This window comes from Thalia democratica, chromosome 9 (genome assembly GCF_965202585.1).
Source record: "Thalia democratica chromosome 9, ktThaDemo2.hap1.1, whole genome shotgun sequence".
NCBI lineage: Eukaryota > Metazoa > Chordata > Thaliacea > Salpida > Salpidae > Thalia > Thalia democratica.
The window spans coordinates 39,694,779-39,713,385 of NC_139173.1; the positions used below are offsets into that span (position 1 = coordinate 39,694,779).

Consider the following 18,607-nt stretch of genomic DNA (forward strand, 5'->3'; position numbering starts at 1 on the left):
ATATTCAAATAGTTTTTTTACTATCACTGTTACCTCTTACCCTCGGTCGATAACCTTTTTTTTGTAAATTGTTTAATTATTTTTCTTTTTTTCATTTTTTTGGTTGTAATAGTTATTATTAGTTAATTTTTTACTTTTACTATCACTGTTACCCATAATACTTACCCTTGGTTAGTAACTATTTTTTTTTATTGTTTTTTTATTAGTTTATCTTTTAGTTAATTTTTATGTTTATTTTATTTACATAACTTTCTCTGTTTTTTTTACTCTCATACAAAAATAACCCTCCATGCAAAATTGTGATTCGTGGAAAATTGATCCTTGGTGCAAAATTTTTGTGCAATTTAGTCTCCTTATGCAATTTTATTCCCTTGTGCAAATTTGTCTTTGTGCAAAAGTATCTTCGTGCAATTTTGACCCGTTCCCTTAAATGGAAAGCTAGATTTCTACCTTTTTAACTACCAAACTGTTAAAATAAACTAAAAAGCGTATTTTTTAAGGACAAAGAGATTAGAAGCTTTTCTTAACCTTCTATCTTATATTATTTTTTCTAACAAATCCTACTCTGTAGAGAAACATAAAACAAAAAAAATATTAAAAGAAACTTTTACGTACTGTACTGCTTGGTGTCACTTTTGCACGAAGGGCCACTTTTGCACGAGGGACACTTTTGCACAGCTACTCTTTTGCACGAGTGTCACTTTTATACGAGAGGACACTTTTGCACAGCTACTCTTTTGCACGAATGTCACTTTTATATGAGAGGACACTTTTGCACGGCGACACTTTTTCACGTAGGGTCACTCTGCACGGAGGGTCAAGACACTTTTGCACAGATTAAATAAAATTTTTTTTTTGTTTAATCTTTTATTATTTTTTGCTATCTCTGTTACCCTTAACCATTACCCTCAATCAGTAAATCTTTTTATTTTATTATTTACTTTTTATAACTTTTTTTTATTTTCCTGTTTTTTCGGTTAATAGTTTTATTAGGTACAGTATACTACCGCTTAAGTACGCACTTTTTTTGGTACGCATCACGCCTTAAGTACGCACTTATCCAGAAAGACAAAGTAAAGGATGTTATACTAGAACTTCAAGAAATTCCAGTTTTTTTGCCTAAATCATTTTAAAATCTATTAAAAAAATTTGCAAATTAGAATTATGTTTTAAATGTTTTTTAAAATAAATGACTTGTTTATTTGGCATAATTATTTGGTGGCTAGTTGTAAGAAAGAAAACAAACAACTTAATTTCATATTATACTATATTGTCAAAAAGTACGCACTACCCGTGCTAAGTACGCACTTTTTGGTCGGGTTCAATTTGCGTACTTAAGCGGTAGTGTACTGTATATATATATTTTTTTGATTACTGTTACCCCTAACCTTTACCCGCGGTCGGTAACTTTTTTTTCTTTTTATTTTTTAATTAGTTTTCTTTTTTCTAGATTTAATTTTTGTAATTTTTCTTTTTACTATCAATGTTACCATTAATCCTAACCCTCGGTCAGTAACTTTTTTTGTCCGTCGACCAATCTTTTTTATTGTTCTTGTTTTTTTTTTTGGCAATTTATTTTACTTTTTATTTTATATATTTTTTTACTCTCGTGCTAAAGTGACGCTCGTTCAAAAGAGTCGCCGTGCAAAAGTGTCCCCTCGTGCTAAAGTAACGCTCGTGCAAAAGTGACCTTTTCCCGTACCACTTGTTTGTATTGTTCCAGATAATATTTTTTAATTTTTATAGAAACGTTGTTTATTTGAAACCGAAATAAACAACTAATTTTAATTACTAGAGTTTAAAACTTTTATTATTTCTTGAATTTTCTATCTGAAATAATGACACATATTTCTATAGAAAAATTTTTATATATCGTATATGAATTTATTCCTTCAAGAAATTATTTAACAAACTAAGTTACGGTCAAAGACCTCGTCAATGCTTAAATCTTAATCAAATAGAATCTTTGACCGAAACTTAGTTTATTAAATAGTTTTATGAGAGAATAAATTCATTATTTCTCCTCCAGTAATTGAGATCTATCTATTTAATTTCTTAAAACCAAAACATATAATATACAGTATATAGTAAGACCTCTCTAAAATCTTTAGGTATAATTATGATATACAATTTAAACAATTTAATTAAAATGATGCTAAATAAATTTTACTATCGTATACGCCCTATAAACCTTAACAATTTGAATTGAAATTTTTATTTACTGCTAAATCTAATTTAGAATTTACAAAACAATACAACAAGTAAATTACCAATTTTATGTTTAATAGAACAAATATTACATTAAACTGAGATAATAATTTGAATAAAAATTCTAGAGGCACACGAATTTGAAAATTTTGTAAAAATTTTGAAAGAGACAAAAATAATGCTGAAAATGGACGCAGGAGACGGCAGGTGCTACATGAACAAAGTGAACGCGAACAACGCTGCGGCGCTGTACGCAATTTCATTTTTGTTCAATTGTCCCAACCTGTCCGAAACATGCCTGTTGTGCGTCGAGTGTTGCTTTCCGAAGATCCCCGATTCTCGCGCCTTTAAACAGTTGGACTTTTCGCTGGTCATGAAAATACTTTCTAGCGACGAGCTCAACATCGACACTTGAGGTCGTTGAAGCGGTGGTCGCGTGGACGAGCTTAAGTGAAGAACGTCAGAGGCACGCCAGAGATCTTTTGACGAATGTTCGCCTGCATTTGTTATCACCTGCCGCCCTCAACTCTGTCTTGGGAAATACCCGCATTGAAATTGACGGCTGCGCTGTTAGACTAATTTCAAAGCAAAACAAACACCTTACAGGCAGGTACTGCAGTCAGAAAAATTACGACATCATTCTTGCTGGAGGGATAAATGAAAAAGACAATGAAGTGAGCGTTGCGCACGTCGTCACACCAAACTACTCTGGCCGTTTGAAAGTCCTGCCGCGAATAAGTGCAAGTACTCGCGCTTTCCCTAAAGTGGTTTGCATAAAAGGTGAAATTTTCGTCATTGGCGGTACAGATGACAATAAAAGCGTGGTGATGTCGATTAAAAAGTTTGCTGCAAACTCTTGGGAAACAGTAAGCGAACTGTGTGATAGACAGTGTCACTTTTCCGCATGTTCTTTCATGGACAGCATTTATGTAGTAGGAGGAGCAGTAGACGGAAAATTAACGGATCGCTGCTTCGAATTCAACATGAAAAGTGGGAAACGAAAAGAAATTGCAAGATATTACCGACCTCTAAGTTATACACATTGTACAGTGTACGAAGGTAAAATTGTCGTGTCCGGTGGGTACACAGGCTCTTGTGGTACATATTATGTCTGGTGTTATGACCATGTGACAGAAACGTGGTCATTTTTGGACGTAACGAAGAAAACCAGATGCGTTCACGTGTCAATTGCGATTAGGAACAAGCTGTTTGTTATCGGAGGTATTATCACCAACTCCACTGAAGTCTTTGATTTGTTTTGTGGCACGTTTGTTTTGCTAAAAAAAGCTCCAGCCTCGTTTAAGCATTTATTCAGCCACCCCATAAACGTTATTTCAAACGGCAGCGAGTTAGTTGTGTTTTTCCAGTCAACAAACAAAATAGTATTTTATGATGTGGAAGACGAAACATGGAGGGAAGAATTGTGTGAAGCAACAAACAATCTTGTTTGTTATAACTGTGCTAAGCTACCTCAACATTAATATTGAGTAAAATATGCATTTATTTTGATCGCAAAACATAATAAATAGTTACAACTGAAATTATCTTTAGTAATTTTTTGTTTGTTGTATACACAAAAAAAAAGTTTGTTATTTTTATTTCAGTGTTATTAAAAGCCAATTCTTTTTACAACAATATGAGTTCGTAGTAATTACAGGGTTGCCACTCTTTGAGCCAAAAAATCTTCCCTGAGTGACCAAAAATTTCCCTGAGTAACCTTAAAATTCCCTGAGTTTCCCTGAGTATTTTTCAAATCTTAAAAAAAAAATTTTCTCTTCTAACACAAATTATTAATACCTCATTCTCATTTTCTTCTTTAATAATAAAAGGAAGGTTGTATGTGTATGCTTCTGCATTAAATTTATGAAAAAAAACTGCTTTCAAAAACTCAATCTTAAAATGTTTAAACCAATTAAAAATTAAAAACTAAATTTTTGCACAACTTTGTGTAAACTTGTTAGTTAACTTTCTACATAAAAGAATAAAGTTTAATTTGTTTGACATTTTAATTGACAAAATTTAATTATACTACAGTAATAATTTCACATGAAGAACTCACTTAAATGCATACATAATAACTTCATTATTTTACTTAAGTAAATATAAATTTAAAACTTAAAAAAACTACAATGTTAATACTAAGAATATTGAAGAGCTAGCCGCAAGGCTAAAAAAATTCTAAATAACCACTTAAATAATAAAAATTACTACTTTTGAACAAAATATTGAAACTGGATTAACTAAACCTCATTCTAGATCTAGAAAAAAATTTCCCTGAGATTTTCAAAAACTTCCCTGAAATTTAGAGAACAAATCAAAACTTCCCTGAGTTTCCCTGAGTTAAAAGAAAAATGCCAAAATTCCCTGAGTTTCCCTGAGATTCCCTGAGTTTCCCTGAGATTTTCTACAGTTTGAAAATTCCCTGAGATTCCCTGAGTTCCCTGAGAGTGTGGCAACCCTGTAATTAGCTTTAAATAAGTTTTTGACAAAAAGTTATATAAAGTAAGTTTTAATTTAGTCAACTTGTATTTTATAATTTTCACTTTCCGCTCGGGTTCAGCCCGAAGATTGAAGACGAACGGCTCGCCATAATATTGAAAGTTAAGTGGAATGTAATTTGCCATTACTTTAAAAGTTAAGTGGAATCTGGCTCGCCATAATATTAAAAGTTAAGTGGAACCTGACTCGCCATAATATTAAAAGTTAAGTGGAATCTGGCTCGCCATAATATTAAAAGTTAAGTGGAATCTGGCTCGCCATAATATTAAAAATTAAGTGGAATCTGGCTCGCCATAATATTAAAAGTTAAGTGGAATCTGACTTGTCATAATATTAAAAGTTAAGTGGAATCTGGCTCGCCATAATATTAAAAGTTAAGTGGAATCTGACTCGCCATAATATTAAAAGTTAAGTGGAATCTGGCTCGCCATAATATTAAAAGTTAAGTGGAATCTGACTCGCCATAATATTAAAAGTTAAGTGGAATCTGGCTCGCCATAATATTAAAAGTTAAGTGGAATCTGGCTCGCCATAATATTAAAAGTTAAGTGGAATCTGGCTCGCCATAATATTAAAAGTTAAGTGGAATCTGGCTCGCCATAATATTAAAAGTTAAGTGGAATCTGGCTCGCCATAATATTAAAAGTTAAGTGGAATCTGGCTCGCCATAATATTAAAAGTTAAGTGGAATCTGACTCGCCATAATATTAAAAGTTAAGTGGAATCTGGCTCGCCATAATATTAAAAGTTAAGTGGAATCTGGCTCGCCATAATATTAAAAGTTAAGTGGAATCTGGCTCGCCATAATATTAAAAGTAATGTGGAATGTAATTTGCCATTACTTTAAAAGTTAAGTGGAATCTGGCTCGCCATAATATTAAAAGTTAAGTGGAATCTGACTCGCCATAATATTAAAAGTTAAGTGGAATCTGGCTCGCCATAATATTAAAAGTTAAGTGGAATCTGACTCGCCATAATATTAAAAGTTAAGTGGAATCTGGCTCGCCATAATATTAAAAGTTAAGTGGAATCTGGCTCGCCATAATATTAAAAGTTAAGTGGAATCTGACTTGTCATTACTTTAAAAGTTAAATGGAATCTGGCTTGCCATTATTTTAAAAGTTAAGTGGAATCTGACACGCCAAAAGTAACTATAATATTGATTTGTATAATACTGTTAATATTATTAAGCATATTTAATGGTAAAATAAGCTTTTTAAAAACAAACTTCGGTGTGTCAAAAACATAAAAATACAGTTTTAAATATATATTTATATATATAGTTCATTATACGACAAAAAAATGCTTAAAATATTTGATCCTAGGACCTGGTGCAAAAAGAACCTTTCCGTTATCGAATTATATGTGTGTAATATACAAAAAGTTTAGTATACAAGTGTTGTTTTTCAATAGTTACTATCTAATTGTTTATAATATTTTCACTTAATGATAAAATAACGCCTAATAAATATGTACTTTGTTATCATAACTTTGAATCTTTGATCTGTTTTTCAAGGAGAGCAATACCGTAAACTTGTTTCTTCGCTTACCATCACTAAATATAAATGTAGTCAAACAGAATTTTTACTAAGATGATTAAAAAAATCGTTCCCAAACTATTTATATTAGACTATTGTTCTTGGAGTCTAGTGATAATTTTGAAACAAGGAGTCTCGAGTAATTAAAGACATATTAAAATCATCTAAGTTCGTATCATCATTGTTAACAATAAGCTATTCATTAAATAAATAGTTTGTTTAACTTTACCATTAGGGATGCTTGACTAAATCTAGCTAATTAACGTTTCTAGAATAATTTAATAAAACGATAAAAGATATTACACATAAACATACCTACATAAACACTATACATAATTATACATGCTTTTTCTGCTTTTTTTCTAATGTGTGTTAATATTTTATAGACTCCGTAGATCTGTTCTTAAATTTATTTGAGAGCAGTGAAACGCCGTTAGTTGAAATAAAGTTTTAGCACAAGAACATCTGTGGTACAACGATAAAATATATTTTTTCTTATTTTTTTTTTTAACCCTTAAAATTTTACTGCCTCTCACCAAAAAAAAGTTTAAGCTTTTAGAAAAAGATAACTTTTAGGGAAATATCATAGTTGCTGAGAGAAATGATTTTAATGGTGAGGAAACAGGAAGTGTTATTTTGTATGACCCAGTTGTAGACAACTGGTCACTCGTGGCCGACTTGATTGAAGCTAGATGCTTTCAGAAGTCGTACAACCGAAACTTAGCCTGTAAAATAAAGTCTTGAAAGAATAAATTAATGAAGGAAATATGATGAATGCTTTTTAAACTTATTAAAAAAAGTTAGAAACAAATATAAACAAACAGTAATGTTTTCTGCAGTCGAATCATCTTTCTTAATGACATCATAATCTTCAAATTGTTCAATTAGATTGATGGAGTTTGCAATAATTGTTGAATGATGAAAAGAAAATTAAAAAATGTTGATGGTTCATCGTATATTATATTTATTATATTATTATTATATTACATATTTAAAAATCATAAAAATATTAATATAGTTTTTTATTACTATTACTAAATATAAAAGTTAATTTGATGATTTTAAAGATTAATCAGAAAACAAAACTTTACAAAAAAGTGAAGAATTAAAAGAATATTAGTTACAAAATTTGTACAAAATTATTTTTTTACAAATTAAATTATAAACTTTTTATTTATATAAAGTAAACGTGCAATATCAAAACTTTATACTGTGTTAAACATTATGAAGCAATTAATTTACAAAACTCTAGCTTGTTCTACTTAGTTTGGTTAATCTTGTAACAAATAATGTTAAAAATGTTTAGGATTATTATAATTTTTATATAAAAATATGCTAATTTTATAGTAAGTTCGTTTTTTTCTTTATTACTTACTACTTATTCTTTTCTTTATTACTGCTACTATTATACTGTAATTAACAAAAAACACAGATTTGACCAATTATTTAAATAATGAAAAACTGTAAAGTAGTTAAACTTTTTGTTTCACTTTACTAAAATTACATGTTCAATGCCTGATATTGCTTTATAAATTTTCTTTTAGAAAGATAAAATAAACTTTTAAAAGAAGTTTTAAACGGTTTATCACTGGATAAAAACATTTTACAAATGAATAAAAAAAGGTCTGCAACTTTTAATGTACTTAAGTTTGTGAGTTTTAAAACAATAAGGTACAATAAAATACAAAAAACTTTAGGTGAAATTTGAAAAGATCAAATGAAGGTTTTTTTGTTGAAAGGCGTAATTTTTGTAGAAATTTTGCTGCGTTAATCTTAAACAATGAATTACGGAATTATAGGTTTGACTCGAGTATTGTTAAATACAATTTCAATTGGTTTAAAGTTGTAGTTAAGGAAATTAATTCCAAACAAACCTTTTTGTGTTTATGTTTAATTTTATTACTAGGAAATATCTTTATTGACATTGAATTCAAGCTTAACAAAAATATAATATCTTATGGAAATGTTATTCATAAGATTACAATTATTAAAAGTTGTTGTACCAATCAGCATTAACTAAATTTTTATAAATTTAGAAAATCAGGACATTTTAGTAAAGTTTTCCTTAAACAAAAATTTACAATTTTGTTTAGTTATTCTTAAGCTAAAAAACTAAATTAAAAACAATATTATCTATCCAAATTCTGCAAAATTGAATAAACACAAACAAGCTTTGGTTGTATAAACTATTGAAATAGTCACAAATAAATATTTTTAGATTTTTATCGAAAAAAAAGCAAAAAAAAATATGGTAAAAGATTATCCAAAATATTTGTTTACCTTTTACTGAAATATAATTTAGTTTAGTTGTATAAGTTTAAAAAAGTAACTACTTAAATTATTACGATAGTTTATTGAAAAAAAACGCTTAAAATTACTAGTTCAGGACCTGGTGCACAGAGAACCTTTTGAGATATCGAGTCGCACACCGTTTGAGTTTTAGACACCTTTTAACGTCTTGTCGAGGACATTTTTAAGTTATTAAAAAATTAGTCAAGTCCATTATTAAGTTAATCTTAACCGTAAATATTCTTGTATGAACAATATTATTAGCCTTATTGAAGTTAATTTAGCATACAGTATAAAATTATAAAAAACTAGTAAATTTTTAAAGGTGAACACTCATCTCATTTTTGCATTTACAACTTTCTTAAATCTGTAATATTTATTACACCTTTGAAAAACAAAAAATGTTGAAAGTTAAATAAAAGCTTTATTTGTTTGATTAAAAGTCATTGTTTTAATAGTTATTATTGTTATTACATTTGTTTTTTAAACTCTTCTAGATTTTTGTATTTCTTAATATCAGATTTCCCTGACTATTTTCTTTAGTACTGAAAGTGGATTTTTAATTGCATTTTGAAAATAGCTTTGTTGTTGCTTACTAAACTTTTATGGTTGAGTGATTTTGTTTTTTGAGATTTGTTTGCATGTAAACTGTTGTTTGCAGACTTATTCATTTTTTAGAACAAGTAATAATGTGTCTAAGAACTCAGATTAAAATTAAGTGTGTTACAAAAACTAAATTCTTAAAGAATTACTGCATAGTATTTCACAGGGTTTATGTAGAATTAAGCATTATGTGATATTGTGATAGATGTTAAGTATTCACTAGTATTTAGAAATGTGTAGCACAGTGTTTCTATTTCAATAAAAATTTAGATATTCAACTAGTATGTTTTAAGCAGATAAAATACCACAAATTTAGTTTTCCTTCATGCACCTCAGATTTAATTTATGGGAATTTAATCTTTTCAAAAGTTTTTATAAGAAAGTACAAACCACTACTAAGTTTTTATCTCAAAAATTTAAAGAAAGATAAACAAAAATAAACTTTATAATTTTGTTTTCCATTTTCGATTTAATTATAAAAAAGTTATGGTTGGAAACAAGTAGGAGTGGGCAATGTGGACTGCAAACAGAAATTTCTAGCTGGCACTAATTTTGCTGTGTTGCAGACTACTTGTGCAATAAAAAAGATTTTATGTTTTTAGACAAAATACTTTTGTAAATGCTTTTATTCACCTTGTCTAAATTAAAATTCATAGTAGGGCTTAATAATGATTATTTTATTAAAATTTTGCTTCTAATTAAAAAAAGATCTTAGTTCTAATTTTTAAACTTTTGTTGCTTCCTTAGACTTTTTAAACAAGTCTGGCCTAAGAGATACATTTTTCTTAATCTGCCTATCTAAAAAAATTGCCCACCTCTAAGTTGAATGCTAGTGAATTTCAAAAAAAAATGTAGTGTACAGTTAAGATATGTTAGAAAAATTGTGTGCAAGCTAAATTATTAACAATTCAACTACTTTTCTAAAAACTAAGTATTATTTTATTTCCAGTATCAAACATATAAAATTTCAAAAATTATAACCAAAAAATGATTAAAAATGTGTAAATAAACTTAAAAAAACCAGGTTTATGTGCACAGCACACTACTGTGAATATACGCAGCATGTGGGAAATATTACATTTGTATGAAACTGTGGCAAATTAAATTGTTGCAAGAGAGCTCACTATAAATAAAGCATATTTATTTGTGCTAAAAACTTTTGTATATGTAAGCATATATGCTTGTATACAACAAGAATTGTTTAAACTTTCAAAACTTGGTCTTAATAAATGAGTTTAATGGTTATAGCTGAAACTAGTCAGAATACTTGCAGTTTGAGAAAATATTAAAAATTAAGGGTATAAGGGGGATAAACTTCTTTTTTTGAAATTTGATCGTATTTTATATAGTTTTTACTAAGCTAAAAATACTTAAAACTGATTTTTTAAACTCTTTTAAGAATATATTTTTTAAGATATAGCTGGTCAAAGTTGGAGGTAACATTAGGTTTCTTATAGAAAGCACAAACTCAAACAGCAATAGTTGACTATTTCACTAAAAATCTATCTTCTTTTACGTTTTTTGAGATAACTTTCAGGAAATGTTCCTTGATATAATTAGAAAATTCTGTTGGAAAGAGTTTAAAATAAAACTAAAAAATAAAAATTTTATATAAAAAATAAACAAAAAAAAACAGTTTTTTTTCTTGTTTTTTGTTATAAATATTTTATTTTTTAAAATTTTGCTCCAACAGAACTTTCTAAATATTGCAAAGAACATTTCCTGAAAATTTGAGATAGTTATATCAAAAAACGTAGGAGGAGATAGATTTTTAGTGATTTCTAGTTATTTACCATTTTAGTTTGCGTATTCCATAAGGATCTTATTGTTGCCTCCAACTTTGACCGGCTATATTTCAAAAACTTACTTTGAGTTTTTAAATCTGTAAAAAGCATCTTGTAGCTTAGTAAAAACTATATAAAATAAGATCAAATTAAAAAAAAGTGTTTATCCTACCTGTGCCCTTAATATTTTTATTCAAGATTAGTAACTTAAGTTTTAAAACTTTTAGTTTGTTTAAAGTTATACTTCTAATAAGACCTTAAAAAAAAAACACATGTATGTTTTTTCACACTTGAACTTTTATAACACTTTAATTTTTCTCAGAATATTTGTCAAGTGTAAATAGTTGTACTTGTGATATGTTATAGAAAGACTACATTGAATGTAAAATAATATGGAAAAGAAAGTATCTAAATTGCAATGGCTGGACTACTTAAATGGAAAGTGGCTTAAAAGTAGTCATCATAATGATTTGTATTCTAGACAAGGTACCCAGAAATTGTTTGAATCTCTTGTAGAAAATAAAGAGGTTTGTTTTGTGGTGTTTTATCAACTTCGAATAAATTTTTCACTTGTTGTCTAACTTAAATAAGTAAGTGTATTGTAGACTTTTTAAAACCCAAATAAACTTCTTAATTAAATGTTTTGATTTTAATTTATTTTAAAAATTGTTTCAAAATTTTTTTTTTTTATGTAATAAAAATGTGTTTTATATATTTTTACAAAGAAAACTTTTAGTTGTAGCCTCATTTAAGTTAGTAAAAGATTTGTATAATTTTATAAAAGTTTATTAACATTTTATATAAATTGTTATGTTAAATTAAAGTCTGAATTTTTATAAGATTTGAATTTTTATTAGAATCTAAAACTGTGTTTTATAAGTTGGTAATTTGAGAATTTTTTATGTTAATTGCATTACATGAAATCAGAAAACTGCTGAATTAAAGTGATGTTAGATACTTTTATAATAAAGTCTTTTTATTTGTTTGTATTTTATAAACAACTTTTAAATCTATTTAAAGGTGTTACTAACAACTGGTGCAAATAAACAAGAAAATGAAAGTTCAGTGTTTGATTTTGAAAAGGGATATCCAACATTAGAAGAACAGCAACATTACTGCCAAAATTTATTACATAATCAAGTGAGCAACTAATGAAAATAAAAATAAATTTAGTATTTATGAAAAAATTGCAATATCAAAATTATTTAGTCAACCTTATGTGATGAATAAGTATACTTTTCAACATAATTAAATTTTAAAGTATTAGGTCTGTTTTTACTTAAACATTTTTTGTTCTTAAAGTTTATTGCATACAATTTATGTTTATTTATATTAAGAGAAAATTTTGCTGTAGAAACTTAATACATATAAATTAAATACCAATTTATAGAGAAACACATTCTAAGTTTAAAATTTATTTGCAGACAACAATTTGACTTTTCATCAGTCATTATCAACAAAATACTGTGAAAAATAACTAAAAATTAGTGTTAAACAACTAAGTATACAAAAATTTAAGTAATACAATATATAAACATTTATAAATTAAAATTATAAACTACAACAAATAATATGTTACATAAATATTTTCACATTGTTAAACTAATATATATATATCTAAAAATTCTTAGTGTATGGGTAATACCAGGCTTAGCTAATTATTTATTTAAAATTGGATTATAATGTTTAATTAGCAGAGCTTCATTTATCAGGGTCTCAAATTTATTTCTACAATTTTCAATATTCAAAATTATTAACAGTTATTTTTTAATTTTTACAAACATTACAATTGCTATTGTGGTCAGACACAGCTGTTTTCCCTTTTAAATGTTCTTTAACTGTTTCTACTAAAAACTTAAAATGTGTTTCTCTTTAAATTGGTATTTGAAAACTCCAGTATCCCCACCTGTTTTTTACGTATAAATTACATTTACAAACTAAGAAACTTATTATATTTGATACTTGCTTAGTAAAAAATAGAACAAAATACAATCATTAGTATTTGTATATATTAAACAGGTATCATTGGGACAGAGCATTTGTGAAGAATCATTGTTTGGGCATCACATCAAGCACAAATTAGTTGTTCTTCAGAGAATTTTTTATGCTTGCAACTTCAAATCACAGCCTGTGTCCAATTTATCAGATTCACAAGTAATTAATCTATGAAATAAATTGTATGTTTATTTAGCTTAACTTTAAAATTAAGCTGTGTTTTAATACTTATAGTAACTAAATTAATTTAATTTGAATACTTATTCAGAGTTGCCACTATACCTGGAAACCTTCAATTTGACAAATTAGGCAATAAATTCAAATTTTGAACAAAAATCAATAAAAAACCTGGAAAGACCTGGATGTTTTTTATGTTCAGTAGTAAATTTTCGATTGGTCTCAAAAAATCTATCATATAAATAAAAAAAATGTTGCCATCATCAAATTTTTTTTTATTAAAAAACATATTTAAAGTAGATTTACAGTATCTTATCAGTGTTTTATACTTTCTAACAAAGTTTCTTACCTTAAACTTAACTATAAACTAAAATAGACCCAGAAATGTGTACTTTTAAAAACCTGGAAAACCTGGAAAAATTTTTGAAAAAACAAGTGTCAACCCTGTTATTACCAATTCAATAGTTGAGCCATATATCGTAAAAAATATAAGCTTAAATATTGATAAATAGTATGATAAAACTTAAAACTTTTGTACCTTTAAAATTGTCCATAAAATGCTTTTTGGATTCAGTTGACGTTAGAGTACAATAATATGTTTTCAATATTAAAGGATGCAAGTGCACAGGATTCGCCAAACACATCAAATGAAAATAATCTGTCAGTATCAACAACTCAAGATGCCGAAAAAAATAATGGAAAAAATGCTCTAATTGAGCTAGGTTTGATTTTTTTTGTAACAGAATCAAAAGTATTTTGTACTTATGACAAAATCATAATGATAGTATTTTAAAGCAATAAATATACTTTGTTTGTTATAATTTCAATTATTTTGTTTTATATACATTAACACAAAAGTACAGACAAAAGTAGTAACAACTTAATTTTACTGCTAAATTAGTACCGTGTTCGAGTTTTGCTTTCAATGTTTAAAATATTTATTTTACAAATATTACCAAAACAGGAATTTATGCATATAGAAATTTTAAGTTTTTAAATATGCAATACCTTAGTTTTTGTTTATTTTTTATGCAGGAATAAGTAATAATAATTATTCTACAACTAAGATTCTTAAAGTGCAGTTTACTATTTGGTTAACTATTTGACAAGGTAATCTAAGGTTAGATTTTTTCTCACCCAAACCGGACACAATTAAAATAGTTAATTAGCAAATTTATTAACATTCAAACAGGGGTTTAAAATCTTATAAATTAATTAAATAAACACAGGAGTGAGAACAGGAATGAGGTTGTTGTTCTCACTGATCAGATCAAGTTGGCAGCAACAATCATCTTTGTCAACATCGATTTGCAGTGAAGTACTTCAAACTGCATGCGATGTTTTCACTGGTCTACCGCCTCTGTCCCTTGCTGACGAGACTAAAATACCCCAGATGGGCCTTGACTGCATTAAACAGGTTTAAAATTGAAAAAAAATAGTAACAGTTTTGTAGAACTTAAAAACTAAAACAACAACCATGGGTCACAGAATGTATTTATATTATTATTTAAACAAGTGAGAACTATGAAAATTTTAATAAAAAGAAGTGTCAAATATGTGGGCTGTTTTTTAATTATTTTGGGTTTAAATGCACTGCCAAACTTTTTTATATGTATCTCTAAGTAGAAATTTGTGAATATTAATCTTCCATGAGTATAGATTAGTATTTAAAAATGGTCAGTTTTTCTCGTTTGTGGACCAAAACTTTTTTTTTGCAGCAGTATTTTATCATTTTAAATGAATAGTATACCAAAATTAGCTTATTTATTTTTCTTTTTAGCTTTAAAAAACTAGGCCATAAAACTGTTATAATTTTTACAGCTTCTGAAAATTATAATTGTAAAATTGAAACAAAAATTAAATAACTTTGATTATACAGTCAAACGTTTTATTTTTAGTAACTTTTTCGGTTTTTTATAGTAAGAATACTTTTAATTTTTTTAAGCAGCTGACAAACATCAAATAAACTTTCTAAATTGTATGCATGTTAAATAATAGTTAAAAAATTGATATAGAAAATACGATTTAAATAATTATCAAATATATCATAAAATATTATGACAATGTATTTTGTACAGGTATCAAAATTCCTGCAAAGCGTGATCATATTAGACAGTGGGGCAAGTTGTGAGGCGAGACAGATTTCTTGCGAGTTACAATTATTGATTGCTTACCAGAGAGGATCATTAAAACATCTTCTCGATTGGATTAACATGTCTCTTGCTGTCTTTGGTGCTTTTAACAGTTAGTTTTATCTAAAAATGCTGCTTAATTTTAGAGTTAAAGCATAAATTGTGTGATCTTGTAAAAGTATTATAAGCTGTGTTCTGAAAGTGCTTTTAAGTTTAACACCATACACACCAAAAAAATAATCAGAAAAAATCTTTTTGAGCAATTCTATTTATTCCTCTGAAATTAAAATAATAAATACACTAACAGTTTTTAGTTTTGATTGAGCATTGTAATATAGCTTTTTATAAATAATTATATAAACAGCTGAAGAAATAGAAAGAAAAGGTGGTGTGGTAACAAAATCTCTGCTACAAATGATAATAAAAAGCACATCTGAATCCGTAGTTAGTTTATTCAATAAAATAATTAATATAATTTACTTGTAAACTAGCATTAACATAAAATACGTGTTGAAATGTAAAAAACACTATCGTAAGTATCATTATACTTGCAAACCTTTATGTAATCATCTATCTATCTCTATTATCCAAACATCTATTTGAACAGTACATAAATATACTTTTTTGTTATTCTATAAACAAATTAAATTATTAAGATACTCATAGCTATATATAAATCTTTTTATTTCATAGTATTCAAATAACTGTTTGAATTAGTACTTGTAATCCTCTAGTATGACAAGAAAACAATAGATCAGTATCAGAATATAATAACAGTTTTTATGAAACTAAAATATTTTCAAAGTTTTTATACTATCCTACAAAAAAACAAAGTAAAAGTTTGTCTTTACAAAGATGTTAAACATATTTTAGTCATTTTAAAATAAACTTAAACTGAGTTATTGTCAGTTTTTAAATTTGTAGGTTTTGAAATATTTTGGTTTTACAAAAAAAAACAATTACAGGACAATTCAAATTCTCATAATTTTTTTGAACGGACATCTTATTAATAATACCTTAAAATTGTAAAAATATATTAATAAATTTAGAATTTTAATTGTCAGAATTTGAACCATCAACCACAAAACAAAATAATTAAATTCTAAGTATGTTTAAAAGAACTTGGGTACAAAAATCAATTATAAATGTTTTTCTGACAAAATTTATTGAACAAAATAAGCTTGTATGTATTCTTGGAAATATCTTAATTGTGATCAGTGAATAAATGAGGTTGATCGTCCTGGAAGTATGTCACAGACTTGTTGCTTTTGTTGTTCATTTCACTTTCTCCTACCTTCAACTGAACAGGTTGATTTTCAAACGGATTTGTGTTGACCAACTTTCTATGAGGAATCTGTAAAAAGCATTAAGAAATTTATATTTTTGTAATATTGCTAAGACCTCAGGGTGTCCAAAATATTTATAAAAAATAATACAGGGTATTATACAAAAGGTAAAATATAGTTTTTTCTAATAAAATATAAAAGTTTGAAATAATCCTTAAGGGGTTGAAATTGCTTATAAAAAATAATATAGAAGGTTATACTTTTGAAAGTTTAAGATAAACTATAATACTTTTGTTGAATAATAAAGGTTGGAGTTAGATTATATGATAGTAGTTAGTTTTGTTAGATTTTTGAAAGTTTTTTGTACTTAAATATGGGCCAAAATTATTTTATTCTCGATTTTAAAGTTCACTTAAAATATAGTAAATTTTATATTAATTGATTCGAAAGTTTAAATATTTATAGATTATTCCTCAAATAGATGAAATGAAATGATATTTTGAAAAAAAATTGCAATCAAAATATTTTTTATTATCGGGTACTAATTAATTTAGTTGGCAACAACAACATGGTTGCAAATTTTAACATATATTTATATAACTAACTTCTTCACTGAAGTAGGTGATTTCACTGTTCAAATTTCTGAAATAAGATCCATCTGTTACAACGTGAATTGGAGCAGCATGATGCATTTCGTATCTATTTAAAATAATTAATATTATAAAGTTTTATAACGCATTTCGTATCTGTTAAAACATAACAAATTATAATTGTAAAAGTGTGCAGTTCATTTCACATCTGTTAAGTCATAATTAACTTATAAATCATTTAGTACACTTTATGCTTTTTACATGTATACTAAAAGTTTTCTTTTGTTGGTTTTAAAAAAAGATCACACATAAAAATATAAAATGTAAATATAATAAACTTTCAACCTGTCATTATCTGGTTTGATGTAAGTAGAAGACAAAGGAGAGTTTGAGAAATCTGACCCTAAATGGGAATGTTTAGATCCTTGGAGACGAGAATGATTAGATCTTTGAAGGTGGGAGTTGTTTGATCTTGTTATCTTGGAATAATCCGAGTTCTGATAGGCCACAGGAGGCGCTAGAGTCCTCCTTAATTCAGGATTTCTACCCATAGTTGCCTCCTGAGAAGGTGACAGGGATTTACTATTGTCATGGTGACCCTTTTTTTCCTTCTTTCCTCCTTTCTTGCTCTTCTTATCTTCGCCCTTCTTCGATTTTTTGCTCTTCTTTGATTTTCCACTCTTACCTCCATGAGATTTCTCGCTCTTCTCATGGCTCTTCTTCTTTTGAGACATTTCTTCACCTCCCATGTCTTCAGGAGCGTCACTTTCTCCACTGTGTGAAGACTCCCCACCGTGTGATGACTTTCCTCCTTTTTTGTGAGATTTGTCTTTCTTGCCTCCCTTAGACTTGTCTTTCTCACTCTTTCCACCTGGAAAAATTAAATAAGTTTTTGTTTTGCAAACTAAGTTCTTTTTTTATTTTTCCAAATACTGAATACTATTTTGATACCAACAATGGTTTTTAATAAAAAAGAAACAACAATTTTCATGCAAGTTCTTACCTCCATGAGATTTTTCACTCTTGTTGCTTTTACCCCCATGGGATTTTTCACTCTTGTTGCTTTTACCCCCATGGGATTTTTCACTCTTGTTACTTTTACCTCCGTGGCTCACCTTATCACTTTTATCTCCACCTTTTGACTTGCTTTTTTTGCCTTTCTTGCTGTCTTTGCCTTTCTTGCCTCCTTTATCATGCTTCCCCCCTTTGCCTTTCTTCTCGTGTTTACTGGAAGAAGGTTCATCTTCTGCTTCTGTGTCCTCATCATGAAACTGGATTGTGGTTTCTGATCTGTAGTTGCTCTCCTCCATATAAACTATTGGTTCGTATCCACCTATTTGATTAAAAAATAAAAAATATTTACGCAAAAGCTCTATCACGTCCTAATAGAACCACATCTAAATTAGAAATTAATTATCATAAAACAATATGAAATAGCAAACCCTGTCCATAGTAGTTGCTGTGGTGGGATCTCCCCGTTTCAGGGGCCTCATTAAACCCGTGCTG

At 27.7% G+C, this 18,607-nt stretch overlaps 2 protein-coding genes across 2 annotated transcripts in view; both read left to right on the plus strand.

The window, feature by feature from the left end:
• The first annotated feature begins 2,395 nt into the window (after window positions 1-2,395).
• Window positions 2,396-6,989, plus strand: LOC145845253 (kelch-like protein 36). Its single transcript, XM_082952678.1, has 3 exons — window positions 2,396-2,522; window positions 2,599-3,653; window positions 6,822-6,989. Exons 1-3 carry the CDS (start codon window positions 2,396-2,398, stop codon window positions 6,987-6,989), a joined length of 1,350 nt encoding a protein of 449 aa, XP_082808804.1.
• A 4,262-nt stretch (window positions 6,990-11,251) lies between these two features.
• The window catches only part of LOC145845254 (putative E3 ubiquitin-protein ligase HERC1), a 61,716-nt gene continuing 54,360 nt past the window's right edge, over window positions 11,252-18,607 (plus strand). The window contains exons 1-7 of the mRNA XM_082952679.1: window positions 11,252-11,448; window positions 11,942-12,061; window positions 12,941-13,075; window positions 13,707-13,815; window positions 14,323-14,510; window positions 15,172-15,337; window positions 15,590-15,669. Of these exons, the coding sequence (XP_082808805.1) occupies window positions 11,314-11,448; window positions 11,942-12,061; window positions 12,941-13,075; window positions 13,707-13,815; window positions 14,323-14,510; window positions 15,172-15,337; window positions 15,590-15,669 (933 nt within the window). The 5' untranslated portion in view covers window positions 11,252-11,313. The remainder of the gene's footprint in view (window positions 11,449-11,941; window positions 12,062-12,940; window positions 13,076-13,706; window positions 13,816-14,322; window positions 14,511-15,171; window positions 15,338-15,589; window positions 15,670-18,607) is intronic.